This window comes from Nomascus leucogenys, chromosome 6 (genome assembly GCF_006542625.1).
Source record: "Nomascus leucogenys isolate Asia chromosome 6, Asia_NLE_v1, whole genome shotgun sequence".
In the NCBI taxonomy this organism is placed as follows: domain Eukaryota; kingdom Metazoa; phylum Chordata; class Mammalia; order Primates; family Hylobatidae; genus Nomascus; species Nomascus leucogenys.
This window is the reverse complement of record NC_044386.1, coordinates 33,172,716-33,190,578: the sequence shown is the minus strand read 5'-3', so window position 1 is coordinate 33,190,578 and position 17,863 is coordinate 33,172,716. Positions and strand designations below refer to the sequence as shown.

General features: G+C 40.0%; 2 protein-coding genes across 3 annotated transcripts in view; both read left to right on the top strand.

Moving 5' to 3' along the window:
• Positions 1 to 2,050, top strand: part of RANBP3L (RAN binding protein 3 like) — a 51,249-nt gene extending 49,199 nt beyond the window's left edge. The window contains exon 14 of the mRNA XM_003274353.3: positions 336 to 2,050. Within this exon, the coding sequence (XP_003274401.1) occupies positions 336 to 379 (44 nt within the window). The 3' untranslated portion in view covers positions 380 to 2,050. The remainder of the gene's footprint in view (positions 1 to 335) is intronic.
• Positions 2,051 to 8,113: 6,063 nt separating this feature from the next.
• NADK2 (NAD kinase 2, mitochondrial) overlaps positions 8,114 to 17,863 on the top strand; it is a 48,893-nt gene continuing 39,143 nt past the window's right edge. Inside the window, exon 1 of one of the 2 annotated variants that reach the window (XM_003274348.4) lies at positions 8,114 to 8,529. In XM_003274348.4, coding sequence (XP_003274396.1) covers positions 8,230 to 8,529 — 300 coding nt within the window. In that variant the 5' untranslated portion in view covers positions 8,114 to 8,229. The remainder of the gene's footprint in view (positions 8,530 to 17,863) is intronic. The other variant, XM_012501693.2, reaches the window with a different exon arrangement.

Below are 17,863 nucleotides of genomic sequence, written 5' to 3'. Positions count from 1 at the left end.
CAAAGCAAATGTCAATCATATGAACCCCCTTTCCCCTGCCATTTTTTCCCGTTTTCACTTAGTATCTTCTCCAGGAGGCAGTAAAAACAAATGCTAAAATGTTATGGAAGCAATAAAAGGTCTAATTTTTTGCACTTTGTTGCTTATAAATTATCTAAAAGAGGCATGATTAAAATTTTAGCAACATCTCTAAATGTTACTTGTAAAAATGTATATTCTGTAGCTTTTGTTTCATCACCAATGAGTATATTCATTAATATTCATGTTTAGTTGCATTCAATATTAAAAATCTACCCTAATATTGTATAATAAAACATTTTAAATCTATATCACAGATCCTTCTAGGTGGACTCACAGACAGTCGGTTGCCTGTTCATGAATACTACCTACTATAAACATGACATCTACAAAAAGAGGGGTCACCCTACTGAAAATACTAAACCACCCTAACTAATGAGAAGATTCTATTCATTCCTTGAAGAGTTTTTATAGAAAAGTTTAAGAAATGTAATTTGTTGCAGTTAACATTTTTATGTTTTACATTTTACATTTTGATTATTGTGCAGAAACTGACAGAATTTTAAAAAATGGACTTCAGAAGTTCAAAATTTATCATTTTTGAAGAAGTTTATTTAGAATAGGATTTTATAACTAATTTGGACTCTTCATCACATTGATGGATATAATACTTAGAATTATTAATTGCTAGATTTGATAAATACCTAACAAAATGTTTATTTTTTTCAGTCATACATGACCATAAAACAAATATTTTACTAAATTTCCAGAGTCATTTCTTTGAAAAATAGTATAATTGCATAATAACATTTCACTAAATCCTGTTTATCTTCTGGAAAATGTATATTTTAATTTAGCTTTTGGATTTCCTAATATGATAAGCTTATATATTCATGGTATGAATTCCTTTAAAAAGAGCATCTGCTCTTGGACTTGTATCTGTTGCATCTTGTCAATGTTTGACTCATGGTCAGCATCCAATAGTTGTTAAATGAATAAATAAAATATAATACATTACCTATGTATCAAAAAGCACATATAAGAAAGCCAAATATGTTAACTTGTTCTACTTTATTTATGTAATTATATTTTCATTAATATCTTAGTAGGTGGGGCTGTATAGAGAGAAAAACAAATGTATCATACATAGCCAAATGAATCTTTTTCTTAAATGCTATTATTATCGTAGGCTACAGTAACTTCAACAATTTTGCAATAGAGTTTTGATCCTCTTCTTTGAGATTTGTTTCAGAGACACCTCATGGATCACACAAGAAAATCAGTCTCAGTACTTATAGCCCTGTTTCATTTTTCAATTCAGTTTTATCACACCATGGCTTCGAAGTGACTTTTGATTGTGACCCCTAAACAATTCTCTGATTAGGGGATAAAAATTCATAATTCCAAGATGTTTCTGAAAATGTTCTGAACAATGACAACATATTTGGAATGAGGGCATAATTTCACTAAGTGATACTTCGAAGAACAATATTCATTTGGATATGCGAACACACATTTTCAAAAGTTATATTACTGTATTACCATACCTGTTATAAAATAATAAAAATATATAAGTATTTATTAAGTCAAACTTCAGCTAGTGCCTGAAAGTTTAGCATATGAAAGTTAAATTAACTTTTAGATTATGATTATGACAATTGTTCAACATTTTGTCCTTCCTTATAACTGAGAAAGCATAACTTAACTACTAAGAGAGGCCCATTCATTCTTCCAGTGATTCTAGAAGAAATATGGCACATAATATCCTTTACTTCTAAATAAAAGAGTCAGTGACTCAGAAAATAAAGAGGAAAAATAAAGTTAATGTGACAGAGATGAAGAAAAGATAGGAAAAAAGAGATTTAGCATGAAAGAAAGAATAAAAAGAATGGACAACAGAAATACTCTTTTTTAAAATCAAGAAGAGTGACTCTGATGCGGAACACACTCAGCAGAAAATTTTCATTAGAAACATAACAGAGAGATATTTAGAGAAGATAATAAAGCACTGGTTCTCTTTTATTGTAAGATCTCAGCTGATGTGGGAACATTGTGATTGCACTATAAATTGCTAAAGTGAAGAAGAGAATAACTTTATTTATTTATTTTGTTTGTTTTTTAGACAGAGTCTCGCTCTGTCACCCAGGTTGGAGTGCAGTGGCACGATCTCGGCTCACTTCAACCTCCCCCTCCCGGGTTCAAGGGATTCTCGTGCCTCACTCAGCCTCCTGAGTAGCTGGGATTACAGGCGCCCGCCATCATACCTGGCTAATTTTTGTATTTTTAATAGAGACGGGGTTTCACCATGTTGGCCAGGCTGGTCTTGAACTCCTGATCTCAAGTGATACACTTTGCCTCAGCCTCCCAAAGTGTTGGGATTACAGGCGTGAGCCACCGCACCTGGTCATCTTTATCTTTTTGACATGTTGATCCTTGTCCCCACACTAAGGTAGAGATAAAGCAATTATCTTCTCAATGCTTGAAATATTTTAAGTTAAATTCATTCTATGATTTTCTTTAGATTTCTCCGCATATATCAATAGAAAAAAATTAACTACCTTAATTTCTGATCTATATAGAAATAGTGCAACAAAACCAAATGTACGGTTAGAATATCAGGAAAGCAAAGAGAGAAGTGAAAATTCCCAGATTATGAAATGGAAAAGAAGAACAGAAACATGATATTTAGCTCACAACTCTTTCAACCCACTTTCTATACACTCCATTATTCTTTCTTAGAATTCTTACACAAATATTTAGTACAATTTTGGAGGAATAGTAGAAACATTTTATAGTTTTTCCTTGTCCTGTATCTTCATCTAGCCTTCTTCTTTTCAGCTTTCCTATGTCCTTTGTCCCCCTTTATAAGGAGAGATCAGTTTTACAATAACATCCATTTTCATAAGTTATTTAGGTAAATTATTTTGAAGTATACATTTTGGATTTCCAAAGCAGCTGTTTTTAATTAAAATTTAATTAACTATCTAATTTATGTCATTATATATCTTTTGTTAAGACACCTTAACTTTCTTCTCTTTTAGTAAGATTTTACCCAACTGTTTACCCTAATTATAGACAATTAAAATGTTCTCTCTTAAAAAAATGTTATTTTCCATCCATTACTGCCAAAACAAGGAAACCTTTTTCACCAGGAGAATACATCCTATACAGCAGTGGTAACCAACCTTTTTGGCATCAGGGACTGGTTTTGTGGAAGACAATTTTTCCACAGGCTAGGGGGTGGGTAGGGTGGGGGTGGTTTTGGGATGAAGCTGTTCCACCTCAGATCATCAGGCATTAGAATCTCATACGGAGGGTGCAACCTAGGTGCCTTGCATGAGCAGTTCACAGTAGGGTTTGCATCCTATGAGAATCTAATGCTGCCTCTGATCTGACAGCAGGCAGAGCTCAGGCAGTAACGCAAATTATGGGAAGCAGCTGTAACAGATGAAGCTTCACCCCTTTGCCCGCCGCTCCCCTCCTGCTGTGTGGCCTGGTTCCTAATAGGCCAGGGACCGATACTGGTCCACAGCTCGGGGGTTGCAGACCCCTGCTAGACAGGTCTTAGAGTATTTGAATGTCATAAAAAGAGGTATATATGTCTTTCATAGAGTCAGAATGTACATGAAGTGGGGGTGGGAAGGGTTCTGGGGGTTGGGAAGGATATATTTTAAGACCTCTGTAAATCTTCAAATTGTGAATATCACAGTGATATATAATTTTCCCCATAAAATGTTGAGAACACTTAAGCTTGCTTGAGATATGGCTATCACATGGTTGGCTAGACTCATTTACTAGAAAAGCACACCAGCCTCACCATAGATGGAGTTTGAGTTTAAAACTCAAAAATCCATGAATGCCAGCAGTTTTGTTTGGGAGGGTGAGGTCGGCAGATTGCCTGAGCCCAGGAGTTCAGGACCAGCCCGGGGAACATTGCACAACACCCCATTTCTATAAAAATTTCAAAAAATTAGCAGGGTGGCTGGGCGTGGTGGCTCACGCCTGTAATCCCAGCACTTTGGGAGGCTGAGGCGGGCGGATCACGAGGTCAGGAGTTCTCAGGACCAGCCTGGCCAAGATGGTGAAACCCCATCTCTACTAAAAATACAAAAATCAGCTGGGCGTGGTGGCACGCACCTGTAATCCCAGCTACTCGGGAGGCTGAGGCAGAGAATTGCTTAAACTGGGAGGCGGAGGTTGCAGTGAGTCGAAATCGTGCCACTGCACTCCAGCCGGGGTGACAGAGTGAGACTCCATCTCAAAAAAAAAAAAAAAAAATTAGCAGGGCATGGTGACACACATCTGTAGTCCCAACCACCTGGGAGGCTGAGGTAGGAGGATCGCCTGAGCCTGGGAGGTTGCAGCTGTGTGAGCCATGCAGTGCAGTGCCACTGCACTCCAGCCTAGGTGACAGAGTAAGACCCTGTCTCAGAAAACAAACAAACAAAAAAGATATTTGTAAACTATGGCACTGGAAGGAAGAATTATTGAAATGATTAGCCAATGTTTAGCCTAATCAAGACTTGACATGGGTAAGTTTTCTAACAGAGTATTACCAAGATTTCTTAATTTCTACCAATCTAGTGGATATAAAATATTATTTCACATGACATTATTTGTATTTCTCTAATTTCTAATAAGGTTATCTTTTCAGGTATTTATTCACTGTTTGTGTTTCTTCTAAAAAATTCCTGCTCACGCCTGAGTGTGGTGGCTCACGCCTGTAATCCCAGCACTTTGGGAGGCCGAGGCGGGTGGATCATGAGGTCAGGAGATCGAGACCATTCTGGCTAAGATGGTGAAACCCTGTCTCTACTAAAAATACAAAAAATTAGCCGGGCATGGTGGCACGCGCCTGTAGTCCCAGCTACTCAGGAGGCTGAGGCAGGAGAATCCCTTGAACCCGGGAGGTGGAGGTTGCAGTGGGCTGAGAGTGCGCCACTGCACTCCAGTCTGGACGACAGAGTGAGACTCCATCTCCAAAAAAAAAAAAATTCACAATTTTTGCAAAGCTTCTCATGTCATTTTCTCCTTTTGGTTGCCTCCTAATATATGCAGGATAAAAGACAAGTTCCTAAGCATGGATTTAACATTTTCCATTGTCTTTACCCTTGTCTACCTCTCTAGCCTCACTTCCCAGTGTTGCTTGCCTCTCTCTAAATTCCCTAAAAATTCAAAAATTGCTAGTTCATTGCTTCTATGCATTTGTTCATGGTGTTTCTTCTGTGGAATTTCCTTCTCATTCTTGCTGACAATGGCTAATATTGTATTCATTATTTAAGGCTTAGCTCTTCACATTCCCAGAAAGCCTTCTCTAGCTCTTCTTAGGCTGACTTAAGACCTGCTCCTCCAAATTTCTATAGCATTCTGTGTATAACTCTATCACTGCATAGACTTTAGGCTCCTCAAGGGCATGGATGTTTTTTATCATTTCATCTGTAGCACCTAGCAGGATGCCTGGCCTACAGTGACACTCAAATTTAATTTAATCTCCACGAATGTGTGTTACATGTGTAAGATTTAAGAGACATCATCTAAAAGGAAACTAGATAAGGATTGGAAATTCAGGAGAAAGATCTGGGCTAAAGATGCCAGTAATAGCTGAGGTCATGAAAGGGGCTAATATTTGCCAAGTGTCTACTGTGTAACGGGCACAGTGGTAGGCATCTGTGCATATATTCACAATTTTACAAGGTAGCAATTATATTTTATAAATGCAGAAGTAGGCTCAGGAAGGTTAAACAACCAGTTCAAGTTTCACAAAGCTAATAAACAATAAAACTGAGATTTGAACCAAGACCCTTCCATTACACAACAATGAATGAACTCAGGAGTGTGTGTGTGTGACAGACAGACAGAGAGTGAAGGAGAAAGAAGAGGGAGAAGAAGAGACAAGGAGACGAGGACAGAAGACATCTTGGAGGAGATGGGTTTAGGAAGAAGTCAAAAAGGGACATAGAGATGGGAGAAACACTGTTAGGGAATGGTATGTTGGGAGACAGTAAAAGATTTCAAGAAGAAATGATAACCATTTCAAATTCTTGAGAAAGATCAAGCAATTAAAGGACTGAAAAAAGTCTTTTGAGTTCCAACAAGATCTTTTGGTCGCCTTGGAAACAGCAGTAATTAGCAAAGTAGTGGGGAGAAGCTAGTGTACAACAGGTTGAGGAGCAGGGATGTGGCAATGATGAACAGACTACTCTTTCGAGAATCAGCTGTAAAGGTAAGGCAGGCAATATGTAAAAACCAAGGCTTAGAGGTTGTTTTGTTTTTTTAGAAAAAACTTTAAAGATGTCATAGACATGAGCATATTTAAATACTGAAGAGGCAAACTCATTTGGGAGGGAAAATTCAAGTTACCTGTGAGAGGATGCCTTCAGAAAGCACTATTTTTGAGGAGGTGGAAGATGAGATGCAAAATAACTATGGACAAAGGGCTATTCCAACTGAGATGTCAATGCATATGTTTGCAGCTGAAATGAGTGAGCCAAAAATCTGGGTTTTATCTGGGAAATGGGAAGAAATGAGGTCCGAGATTTCAAATATGAACAACAAAACTCAGACTTTGATCCCAAACAGTTTCTCCCTACTCATTTTTTTTTTCTGTCGAATGGATCAATTAACATTCCCCTATTCACCCTGGCCTCAAACCTAAGCGTCATCTGCGATTTCTCCCCCTTTTTTTCCTTCCTAATAGCTAATGAAGTTTAAAATAGTAAGACTACAAAGGAGTCTGAGGATAGTTATAGATGTTACCTCTAGAAGCTCAGGTTATTAAGGTTGTTACACTACACGTCACTATTAGCAGCTGCTGTGAGGCAAAGTTCTTGGTGAGAACGGGTCAGTGGTAGAACTTTACCAAGTAAACACCTATCGGGCTTCACTGTGTATGCTCCCAGTCCAATACACTACCTGGCACACAGGAGGCACACCGCGGGAGCCCACGAATGAACGCTGGTGCTGGTGGGCCCGTAAGGAGAGTCATAGATTCACTGAATCGAATTGGACTTGGTAGAACCTTGGGGTCACCCTAACCCCCTTTTTACAGATGAGGAATCTGAGACCCAGAAAGATGAGGTAACCTGCCCAAAGTCCAGAAGCGACTTAGCGCCAGGACTACAAAGGAACAAACACAGTGCCAGGGGAAGGGGATCTAAGGAGCTGCAGGAATTGAACAGCAGGATGTGCACTGCCATGTGGTTCTCCCCTTACAATGGGACGTTTCCTTCTGTTCTCATCACACCCCAGCCCAGGTCCTGATCACTCCACGGGTCATTATCCCAACAGCATCCCTTCCTCCTCTTCTTGCCTCCCAAGCTACCCAAGATTCCAAAGCCAGATCAAGTCATCAAACATTGCTTTAACTCACTCCTTTCCAGTTAAAAGCTTTCAAAGAACTAATTCATTTGGACTTTGTCCTATAGGTAGGGCTCTTCGGGGGGCAGGGGGCAGCGGGGCGGGCACTGGGTCCCACGCCGAGAGGATTTCGTGCCAAGCCACGCACACAGTGCAGCAGGAGCCGGGTCCGCCTCCTCAGCCCACAGCCTGACCCCAGACACACCAGCTATCACACTGACCCTGCTCAAATAAACCAACGGGCACGTGGTCGGCCTGCAGAACACAACCTAAGCGAGCATATGCCAGGAACATGCCTTCCCGCCAGCCGCTCAAAACCCCACGCGCTGGCCCCGCGCCGCCTCAGACCGGATCCAGCTGGATTCCTCAGGGCGGCGCAACCGCGTAACAGAATTCTACCTCTTTCCCAGGCCGCAGCCAATGGCGCGGCCCCTCGGATCCGGAGCCGCCGCGGGCTCTGATTGGCCGATAGGGATAGCCAGGGGGCGGGAGAAGAGCGACCTCGGGGAAGCGTGTGGAGCGGGGAGGTCGCCCCCGGGCGGCGAAGCGGCCATTATGCAGGCGTGATTGAAACGAATAAACAAACAAACAAAACCCACTAGCCCGAGGCCTCCATTTCTTCCCCGCCCACCTTTCTCCCGCGTGGGGTCTCCCGTTTCCCAATCGCCACGCTTTCCCCGCCTTCGTCAACGTCTGGGTACGTCCCCCTAGCCGCGCGGGCCACGCACGTCCTGGCACTTAACCTCTGCCCGTCCGGCGCGAAGTTAGAGGCCGGGGCGGCGCGGACTGCGCGCACTCCCGGCGGTGGGGAGCGGAGGCAAGGAGCCCGAGCCCGTGGCCGTGGCCCGGCCCACGATGACTTGCTACCGAGGCTTCCTGCTGGGCAGCTGTTGTCGCGTGGCGGGCGGCCGGGCGGCGGCGCTGCGGGGACCGGGTGCGGGAGGCCCCGCCGCGCGGCCCCGGCTGGGCGGTGACGGTGGCGGCCGGCGGCACCTGGGGCAGGGGCAGCCGCGCGAGCTGGCGGGCTGTGGCAGCCGCCCGGACGGCGGCTTCCGCCCCTCCCGGGTGGTGGTGGTGGCCAAAACCACCCGGTACGAGTTCGAGCAGCAGCGGTACCGTTACGCGGAGCTCTCGGAGGAGGACCTGAAGCAGCTGGTGGGTCCTGGCTCGGCCCCGCTTCGCTCCCGGGCTCGGCCGGGGCTTTGGTGGCGGCTGCGCCCCCTCGGGCGAGACCTCTCGGGACGACTCTTCCCAGGGCACCGCAGATGCCGGTCCTGCCTCTCTCGCGGCCCCCAGGTCCTCTGGCTTCTCCCTGGGCCTCCTTTGCCTTTGGGCGTGTGTGCGAGGGAGAGGCAGGGCCGGGGAGAGGGGGAGAGAGAGGGGCAGTGTTCATGCAGGGACTTCCGAGGCAGGGGCGCCGCGGGGAGGGCGAAGAGGGGCTGCCCAGTGGCCTCATAGAGTGAGGGGTTTGGGGATTCGTTGGTGCCCTCGCCGCCCCCGCTCTCGTTCCCTGGTTGGGACTCACTCCAAGAAAGTGAGCCGGTGGCCTGAGGTCTGGACCCCCTGCGAACAGCTCCCCTGGCCGCCCCGAGAAAGGGGGCCCGGGACGCCGCTGAGGGCTGCAGGGGGAAAAGGGCCGAAACTACCGCGGACACACCCCCTTTTACTCTGCAGGACTGCGAGGCCTAGGGCACTCCGGAAAAGTCCTTCAGCGTGAGCCTTTTCCTTGCTGGAACGTGGTCGTTGGACACTACCAGCTTGTTTTAAAAGCACAGGTCTTTGATGCTAAGAAGGAAAAAGGAGAAAATTTGACTTATATATATACGTTGTTAAGGAGAAATGTCAGGACGAGGGGCTGGTATACTAGGTAGTGTGTGAAATAAAAAAGCCTGCGATTCTTGTGCAGCAGTATCTCCACAATAGACCATGTTTGATATGTTTATTAATATAGCTGCAAAGATACAAATCCAAGAGAAAAACCAGAGTTTGAATCTTCCTGTTGTCACCGCCCCCCCCCCCCAACTTTAAAAACAATTTCTGATCCCATACCACCATCCACCAACTTTAGGAAAAGGAGAGTCCCCGGTGCTACCATGAGCAATATGTCCAGAAAAATATATTGGAAATCTCTTAATTGTTGGCACTGTGCACCAAAAGGTTTTGGAATTAATTGCACATAACTGATTTAGTTTAATTCTGTCCAAGACTAGACAACCTGTCGGAAACTTCTGGTATCGTGTGATCTTAGCGAAGTTATTTTGTAGAGGCATCAAAATGAAATTGTAAATCATCTTTGCTTAAGTGCTGAGTCTGTTGTCAACATTAAACATCCTGCTGCTTTGTTGGGTTTATTGAAGAGGGCCCCTGCATTCACCTGATGGGAGTCTAGATTTGTAGATTTGTTTTCTTTTTCCTAAGTGTTTGAAAATGACTGTTTATGGAATACACTTGTATCATTTAAAGAATAAAGGATTTGAACAGGAGGTTAGAGTAGAGTTTGTATTAGGGAGTGAAACTAGAGGTGAGGTAAGGACTAGTAATGTCCTAAGAAAGCACAGTGTTACTATTTGGAGAAAGTGGTGTGCCCTTTGGGTTGTACTAATTTTGCAAAGTCTAGCTTGTAGAATTTGTCAAATGCCATGTATGCATAAATATGTGCATACAGTTTTATCGAAGCTTCCCACAACAATTTAAAATAGCTCACTTGGCATGTTTAGAGTGTGGGATTAAGAGTGAAGAGCTCAGTTCTAGGCCCTGGTTCTGTGTGGTTAACTTCCTATGTGAGTTCTTCTCTGGGCCTCATAGGTGGAAATGATACTTTTTGTGTAGTAATGTCAGTTTTCAAAGTGCTTCACCTAATTCAGTATGTGAATTGCCGAGGTTATACCAGATAGCCTCCAAGGTCCTTTACAGTGCCGGCATTTTGAAACTGTGGATAACGTTTTCAAAGCCTCAAGAAAATGGGTGGCATCTCAGTTAGGATTAACTCTTGGACCTCTGAACTAGATTGCCACTTAATAAAAATACTTTTAAAATGTAGGGAAAATCATAAGTCTTAAAAAGTCAAACTACCTAAGTGTACCCATTCTGAGTGGAGGAATCTCTAATAGGTAAATATTTGTCTATTGCTGGGTAATGCTGTTTGGGATAAGCCAGCTTTGAAGTAAAACTCGTGGACCGTAGAATACACAGTTTTGTAATCGCCAGGCAGTGGAATAGTTTTTGTTGGTAGTGTTGTCATTACAGTTTTATTGGATAAGTTCCTTACTGATTTGAATTTGTGTTATAGTTTATATAAAGGCCTATACTCAGAATGCAATAGCATTAGTTGTAGCCCAGATGAGAGATTTATTAACAGGCCAAAGAATACTGGGCTATGTGAAGTTGTCCTAAAATGGGATTCTGTAATAGGAGTGATAAGATGATAAGTATTATTTGTTATATTGCTGGGGTAAAAAATACTGTTATGTGAATTGGATATAAAAGAAAGTGGCCAAGTGCTTGAGTCTCACCATGGCTGCTGTGTGTATAGTGTCATGGTAACTTGGTTTTTTGTCAAAGCATTCTCTTTTGTTGTGGTGGTGGTGGTTTTTTGATGTAAAACAGGTCTGTTTTAGACTATTTGTTAAAATGCAAATGGAAGATGAAGGATAGAGTGCCAGTATAATTTTATACCCTGAAGGCTGATGATTTTCTAACTTTGTAGAAATGTACACAATTACAGGAAATATTTTTTAGTTGATAAGGCATGCACAGAATAGGTTTACGACCTTCAAGCTAGTAAAAGTTTTGACTTTTATTTACCCTTTCATATTGGTTACATTGCTTTATTTTAAAATCTTGTCTTTTTCGCCATTGATTGACCAGTGACTTATTTTGTGATATCAGATTTCTGGTCAAACATTTTACCTCTACTGTCTCATGACCTTTCAAAGGCCAGTGAAACTATTATTACAATTTACTTGCATCATTAAGAGATGTAGCTGTTGGCAAATGTGGAATTGCTATTAACAGGGTCCTTGACACAAATTAGAACTCTAGATGAACCAAAACTGACTTGGAAAGGATTTTGACACCAGAAACATACCTCATTGGTCAAAAAAAGGTTTTATTTAAAGTTCGTTTTCACCTGTCACCAAGGATGGGGAACTGAATAAGGAAAAAAAATTTTAATATAGAACAAATAAGAAGTCAGCAGTTTCTGCCCTCCTCTCCATCATTCCAGGTCTCACAAGTTGGCAACCCTTCTACTGGTTCCTATTTTTAGTTTTGTGTTTTAAAATTCCTAATGGGATAGAATAATTTCATTTAACAGTCTGCCGTGTTATTGGATTAAACTAGATGACTTGGAAGGTGTAGCACTTTGGATTTCCCTTTTGTTTTCTGAAGATTTTGTGGCTTAGGTTGTAGCACTTGGGCAGGTAATACTTTTGCCACAGGGTATGCAGTAAGCGTACCATGGTATACTTTTGTCAGGTGGTATACTTTTGTTACATTGTATGCAATAAGTATATTACATACAATATGATTGTTAATCAAATTAAAGAGCATGATTTGGAGTACTGCTAGAGCTTTCTAACTGAATCCTTGCTCCTCTCAAATCTTCTAGACACAGTCACCAGAGTGTCTATCTAAAGTGAACATCTGGCCCTTTCCCTCTTTTGCTTAGAACTCCACAGAAGCTCCCTGTACCCTTTAGTCATCAAGAGTACTTGTTAAAATGCAGACACCTGAATCTTAGCCCCCCAAGACTCTGACTCAGTTTGTGGAGAATTCCCAGACTTTGGTTTATGAAGCACACACCTGAAATTAATGACTCTGACTGAATTCCGGGGATGTGTTTTATCCCTGGTTTGCATGTGGTCCCCAGTTACACTGAGAAACACAGTTGTGGGCTCAAGTTCATGATCTTTAGAATGCCAGATAAGTCCCTTCATGAACTGGCTACCTCTTGAGCTTCACTTCTGATCACTTCTTAAATTTCATATTCTAGCAATTTCAAACTGTGTTAGTTTCCATTAGATGTTGTACTGATTCAGTTTAATTTATGGATCAGTAGCACATAAAATGATTCAAAATATAAAAGATACAAAATATTATACAAAGAAAAGTCTTTCTGTTACTTGTCATCTGTCATTCAGTTTTGTCCCTGGAAGTAACTATTATCAATTTCTTGTATTTTCTTCCAGAAGCAACCTGTACCTACAAATCAGCACAGCGAAATATTCTTTTTCTTTGCCTCATCTCTTTTTATTCAATGATAATATACGATTTAAGCTATTATGTGCTTTTTTTTTTTTTTTAGCCTAACAGCATTGTGGAGATTGTCATAAAGAACATTCTCATTCTTTTTAAAAATAGTATGTATATTACTTTATTGTGTGTCCTAATTTATCTTCTGCTATTAAACACATTCTGAAATGAATAACATTTGTGTTTATGTGCATGTAAATGAAGCTCTAAGACAAATACCTAAAGTTGAAATTGTTGGGTCAAAAGGCTTGTGCATATAAAATTTTAACAGATTTGGCCAAATTGCTTCCCTTAGAGATTATACAGAGTTTTACTTTCACCAGCCCTGTATAAGGGGACTTGTTTTTCCATACATAGTTTATTAAATTGCTGGGTCTTTGCCAACCTGGTGGGTGAAAGACGGTGTTTCAGGGTGGTTGAATTTGCATCTCTCAGTGTCTATGTGTCTACGTTTGTAGCCTCCTTTGATTCGAATGCTCTTCTTCCTCTATCCAATTCCTGTTTTTTTTTTTTTTTTTTTTTTTTGAGGGTAAGCTCAGACATTACTCTCTCAGGATGCCATCCTTGCTGTGCCTCTGCCTCTCTCTGGCTACCAAGATTGTGTTAGGCATTCTTCACTTCATAATACTTATCTGTGATTATTTTCTTTTCTAGACTGTAAACTCTTTGAGGGCAAGAATTGCATCTCGTTCATCATCCTCTCCACCCCCACACTTCCACTAAAAAAAATAGTAAAATGTTTCTGATGTTCTGTAAGATCATTTTTAGGTCTTTTCTCCTTGAGCCTGGGGACCAGCTTCCTTCAAGTCCAGGGCCTTATTACCAGCTGTCTGTCTTTCCAGATGTTAGCTGCTGAAAGCGTAAGTCAGAGTTTAAGCCTTAAGCTTTGGATTCTTTGATAGAGGTTTCAGGTTAAATGTCTTTGAAAAACATGAGCCCAAGCAAAAGATGATTTTTATTTGACCATGGGATTCTTTTTGGTGGAAGGGAGCAGAAAATGTTTTAAATTCTGTGGAACACAACTTGGAAAACAGAGGTTTAAGGTATACTCCCTTTATATAAATACTTGCAGTTAAATAGGAAACTCACAAAGATGTAAAAGAATTAAATATCACAGTAGCTGAAGTGTCAGCATTAGAGAATCATTGACCAATATGCTTTACAGCCCTGATGTTCGGCCTTCACTGTATATAAGCATTATCTAGGGGGAGGTTTTAAAAACTACAAATATGTGACCAGCCATGAGATTGCAGATAACAAAATTTTTCACTGTTATCATTTTCCTATATTTTTAATTATATAAATTAAGTTCTAATAGTTAAGTGTTTGATGCACATTAATCTCTTCTCATCTAGTAAAGTGTAAATTGACTTTATTTGTCACTATCAGTGAACTTTGTAATATACAACAGAAATATATAATTTCAAAATATCAGCAAGTGTGCCAGTTGTTTCACGCTTTAGGAAAATTTATTATATATATATTTTTTTCATCATAATAAACCACTAGATGTGGATTATGCAGGAAAATAGACCAATCTTTGTAAAACATTTGCATTCAAGTAGGGTTCATGCAATTGGCTCTCCTCTTCCTAAATGAAAGGTGGTAGAATTAGGTCCTGATAAAGAACAGAATAGTTCTTGAGTTATGTAACTTAGTCATCACAATTGAGGCTTAGTGGCCTAATGATTATTCACAGTTCTCAAGCAGGAGTAAGATATATGGCTAATGTGGGAATGTTAGTAGTATGTGGCTGCATGGATATAACAGAGTAGACAAATCCTGCTTTAACAGCAGAAAATCAGAGTTTTGATCCTGAAAGAACAATCTAATGTCTTTGTAATCTTGAGCAAGTAACCTAACCTCTCTGTATCAGTCCCTTTGGCTTTGGAATATTTATAATAATACCTGCTTTTCCTTTCTCACATAATTTTTAGAAAGGTGAAATAATTTGCAATTTACATAACAAAGCTGCATAATCTAATTCCAGTTTAGCCACAATAATGATCATTATGTAAATGTTACATATATTTAAATTATGTACCTGAAATGGCACTGATTTGGTTAACTCCAGAGTAGATTCCTTTACTAAGATAGATCACTTAAGTGAACTAAAAATATGTTGATGTTAACTCGGCTTGCGTAGTGTTTTTTTAACCAAAATTTTAAAGAAGTTACCATTTCGAAGTAATAGAGAAAATAATTACAAAAATTATGATCTGCATTAAAAATACTTGCTACAGTGTCACTATTGGCAATATCTAGAAAGTCTGTTAGTTAATTTGTTTGAAGTGTCACTTTGAAATATTTGTTCACAAAACCGTTTTTTGAGCACCTGCTAACTGCTAGGCATCCTACTGGATCCTGGAGAATCAAAGATTAATAAACAGTTTCCAAACACATGGGAAACATCTATTACATTGTATTATAAATATTTATAGGAGATCCATGGGAGTACAGGGAAGGGAGAGAACAATTTGGGAAGGGTAGGGATGAAGGGGAGAAAAGACTCTCCTCCAACTTTTAAGTAGATTTTTAGTGGTCTTTTTAAAGTTTAGATTTTCAGTTATGAGATATTTCAAACATATAGAAACGTTTCAGAAAGTAACAAGACACCTGTGTATTCAGCTACCTAGACTTAACAGCTATTAATATTCTGCCATATGTGCTTCAGAATTTTAAAAATGGAAATATTACAACTAAAGCCTTATGCATCCAACTTTTCCCACTCCCTACCTCACCAGAGGTAACCACTGCCTTGAAGTTAAGTGTATTGTTCTCATACGTATGTTTTTACGTTTATTAATATGACAGTATCCATAAACAAGTGTAACATCATATTGTGTGTCTTTTAAAAGTTACCTCAATGATAATTCTATTCTTTAGAATATGTGCCTATTCTTTAGATATTTGCTTCTCTTATTTACTATTGGTTTCAAAACTTATCTGTGCAGATACATGTTAATTCATTTTTTTTGAGTTGGAGTTTCCCTCTTGTTGGCCAGGCTGGAGTGCAGTGGCGCGATCTTGGCTCACTGCAACCTCCGCCTCCCAGGTTCAAGCAATTCTCCTGCCTCAGCCTCCCTAGTAGCTGGGATTACAGGTGCCTGCCACCACGCCCAGTTAATTTTTTGTGTTTTTAGTAGAGATGGGGTTTCACCATGTTGGCCAAGCTGGTCTTGAACTCCTGACCTCAGGTGATCCGCCTGCCTCGGCCTCCCAAAGTGCGGAGATTACAGGCTTGAGCCACCGTGCATGGCCCATTAATACATTTTAACCGCTGTACAATATTTCATTGTTTAGATAATTAGGTTATTCACAGTTTTTCCATTATTAAAAAAATACTGTAATTAGAAGTACAAATAATTTTTTCCATAAGCATTTAGTGGGTTCCTGAACAGTACTTAGTAGACTTTAACATTTTTGCTAATACGAAGGTGAAATGGTATCTTTTAATTTCAGGATGTTTGAATTAAATATTGAAAAATACAGAAGAATTTTTATGTGTGAAGGAGAGAACAGCAAGACTTGAGTGAAGTTCATCTTGTAGCCAACCAAAAGAACTCTGATTATGTGATCCATAATCAGAGATCTCTTACATTGTGACTCAGTACATAATTTTGAAATAAGAGATAACAGGGAAGAATTTAGCCTTGTATGTTTTATAAGAACATCTTTTAAATAAAAGATAACAGGGAAGAATTAAAAATATCTTTTAAATAAAAGATAACAGGGAAGAATTTAGCCTAGTATGTTTTATTTTCTAGTTAATGATAATGCTGGCTGTGATCATTAAATTGTGACCAGCTTATAATGCACTTTAAGACAATTTGAAAATCATAGTATATTGAGGCCAAACAGGTAGAGTGGACCTTCTAAAGGTGATAAGTCTCTTGCCAAGGAGTTAGCTTTATCTCCTAGTGGTTTTCAAACTCTTTATGGTAGAACACAACCTTTGCTCAGCCTCTGTCTTTCTCCATAGGAATTGGGTGATGAGGGTCAATTTTTCTGAGATTTCAGCATTTTGGACGTTGTATGAAAACTGGCTTTTGTTTTCATACGACGCCCAAAATGTGGTGGTGTTAAGGTTAGTTAGGGGATGGGAATTAGTCAAAGACTTTTGAAGAAGGAACTCGTTTAGAAAATCTGGAGGCAAGCTTTTGCGTTAGACCAGATAAAAGTTGGTGTGGTCCAGAACTCAAGCAGTGACAGCATGAACTTAAAGTACACAGATTGTCAAAATACTTCACAGATGTAATTATTTGACTTCACTACTGACTGGCCGTGGACATTGAGTGTGAGGAATAATTAAAGATGACACGGATTTATTAAGTTGCTCATGTAAATGATGCTATTTTTAACTGATAAATTGGACTCAGAAGAGCAGATTTGAGGGGGAGTATATATAATCAAGTTTTGATATTTTTGGAGAGAGGTACCTGAACTATTTGTGGATGGATGTAAAGGTAGCATTTGAAAATTTGAGGCTGTAGATCAAGAGACGTGGACTAACAGTATAGATTTCAAGGTTACTGGGATGTACTTGGTAAGTCAGTTTCCTGGAGTGGGGAGATAACTCAGGGAAAATGAAGTGAGAGCAGATAGGAAAACCAAAGTTGGAACCTTGAGCAATATGAAGGGAGGAGGTCAACAACAGAATTAACAGAGGAATGCAGAAATAGAGAACGTTGGGGAAAATGAAGGTGAGAGCCTGGGAGAAAGTAAGTGGGATAGAGATGATCTAAGATAAATACCAAATATATCTGAAGAAGTCTTTAGGGCTCAGTGCACTAGGTCTGATCATGTTAGGTGAATGGTTGACTATCTAGGTGTTAATTAGGTGCTGTTAATCTTTTTAAGGCAATTTTGAGTAACACTTAGAGTACCATTTAGTTAAATGTGTATGCTTTTAAGGGTGCCTAAATTATGCCTAGTGGATTGACATACTGAACTGTCATTGTCTCAAAAGTTTGTGCATTTATTATGTGTTAAATTTAAGAAAACTTAACTCCTCCCCTTATTAAGCTGTCATAGAAATTACATAGAGTACAAAATAGCAATACTCAACTGAGTAGTAAAACAAGTCTTATAAATTTGTAATTGCAATAAATTTAGTTTTAGATAAGTAAAACTATCTGTGATAATTTAATAAAGGTGTTATAAACCATTTAGGTAATAGCATAACTATCACATCTGGACTTAAAGTGTGCTAAATCTATCCATTCAAAATCTTGCT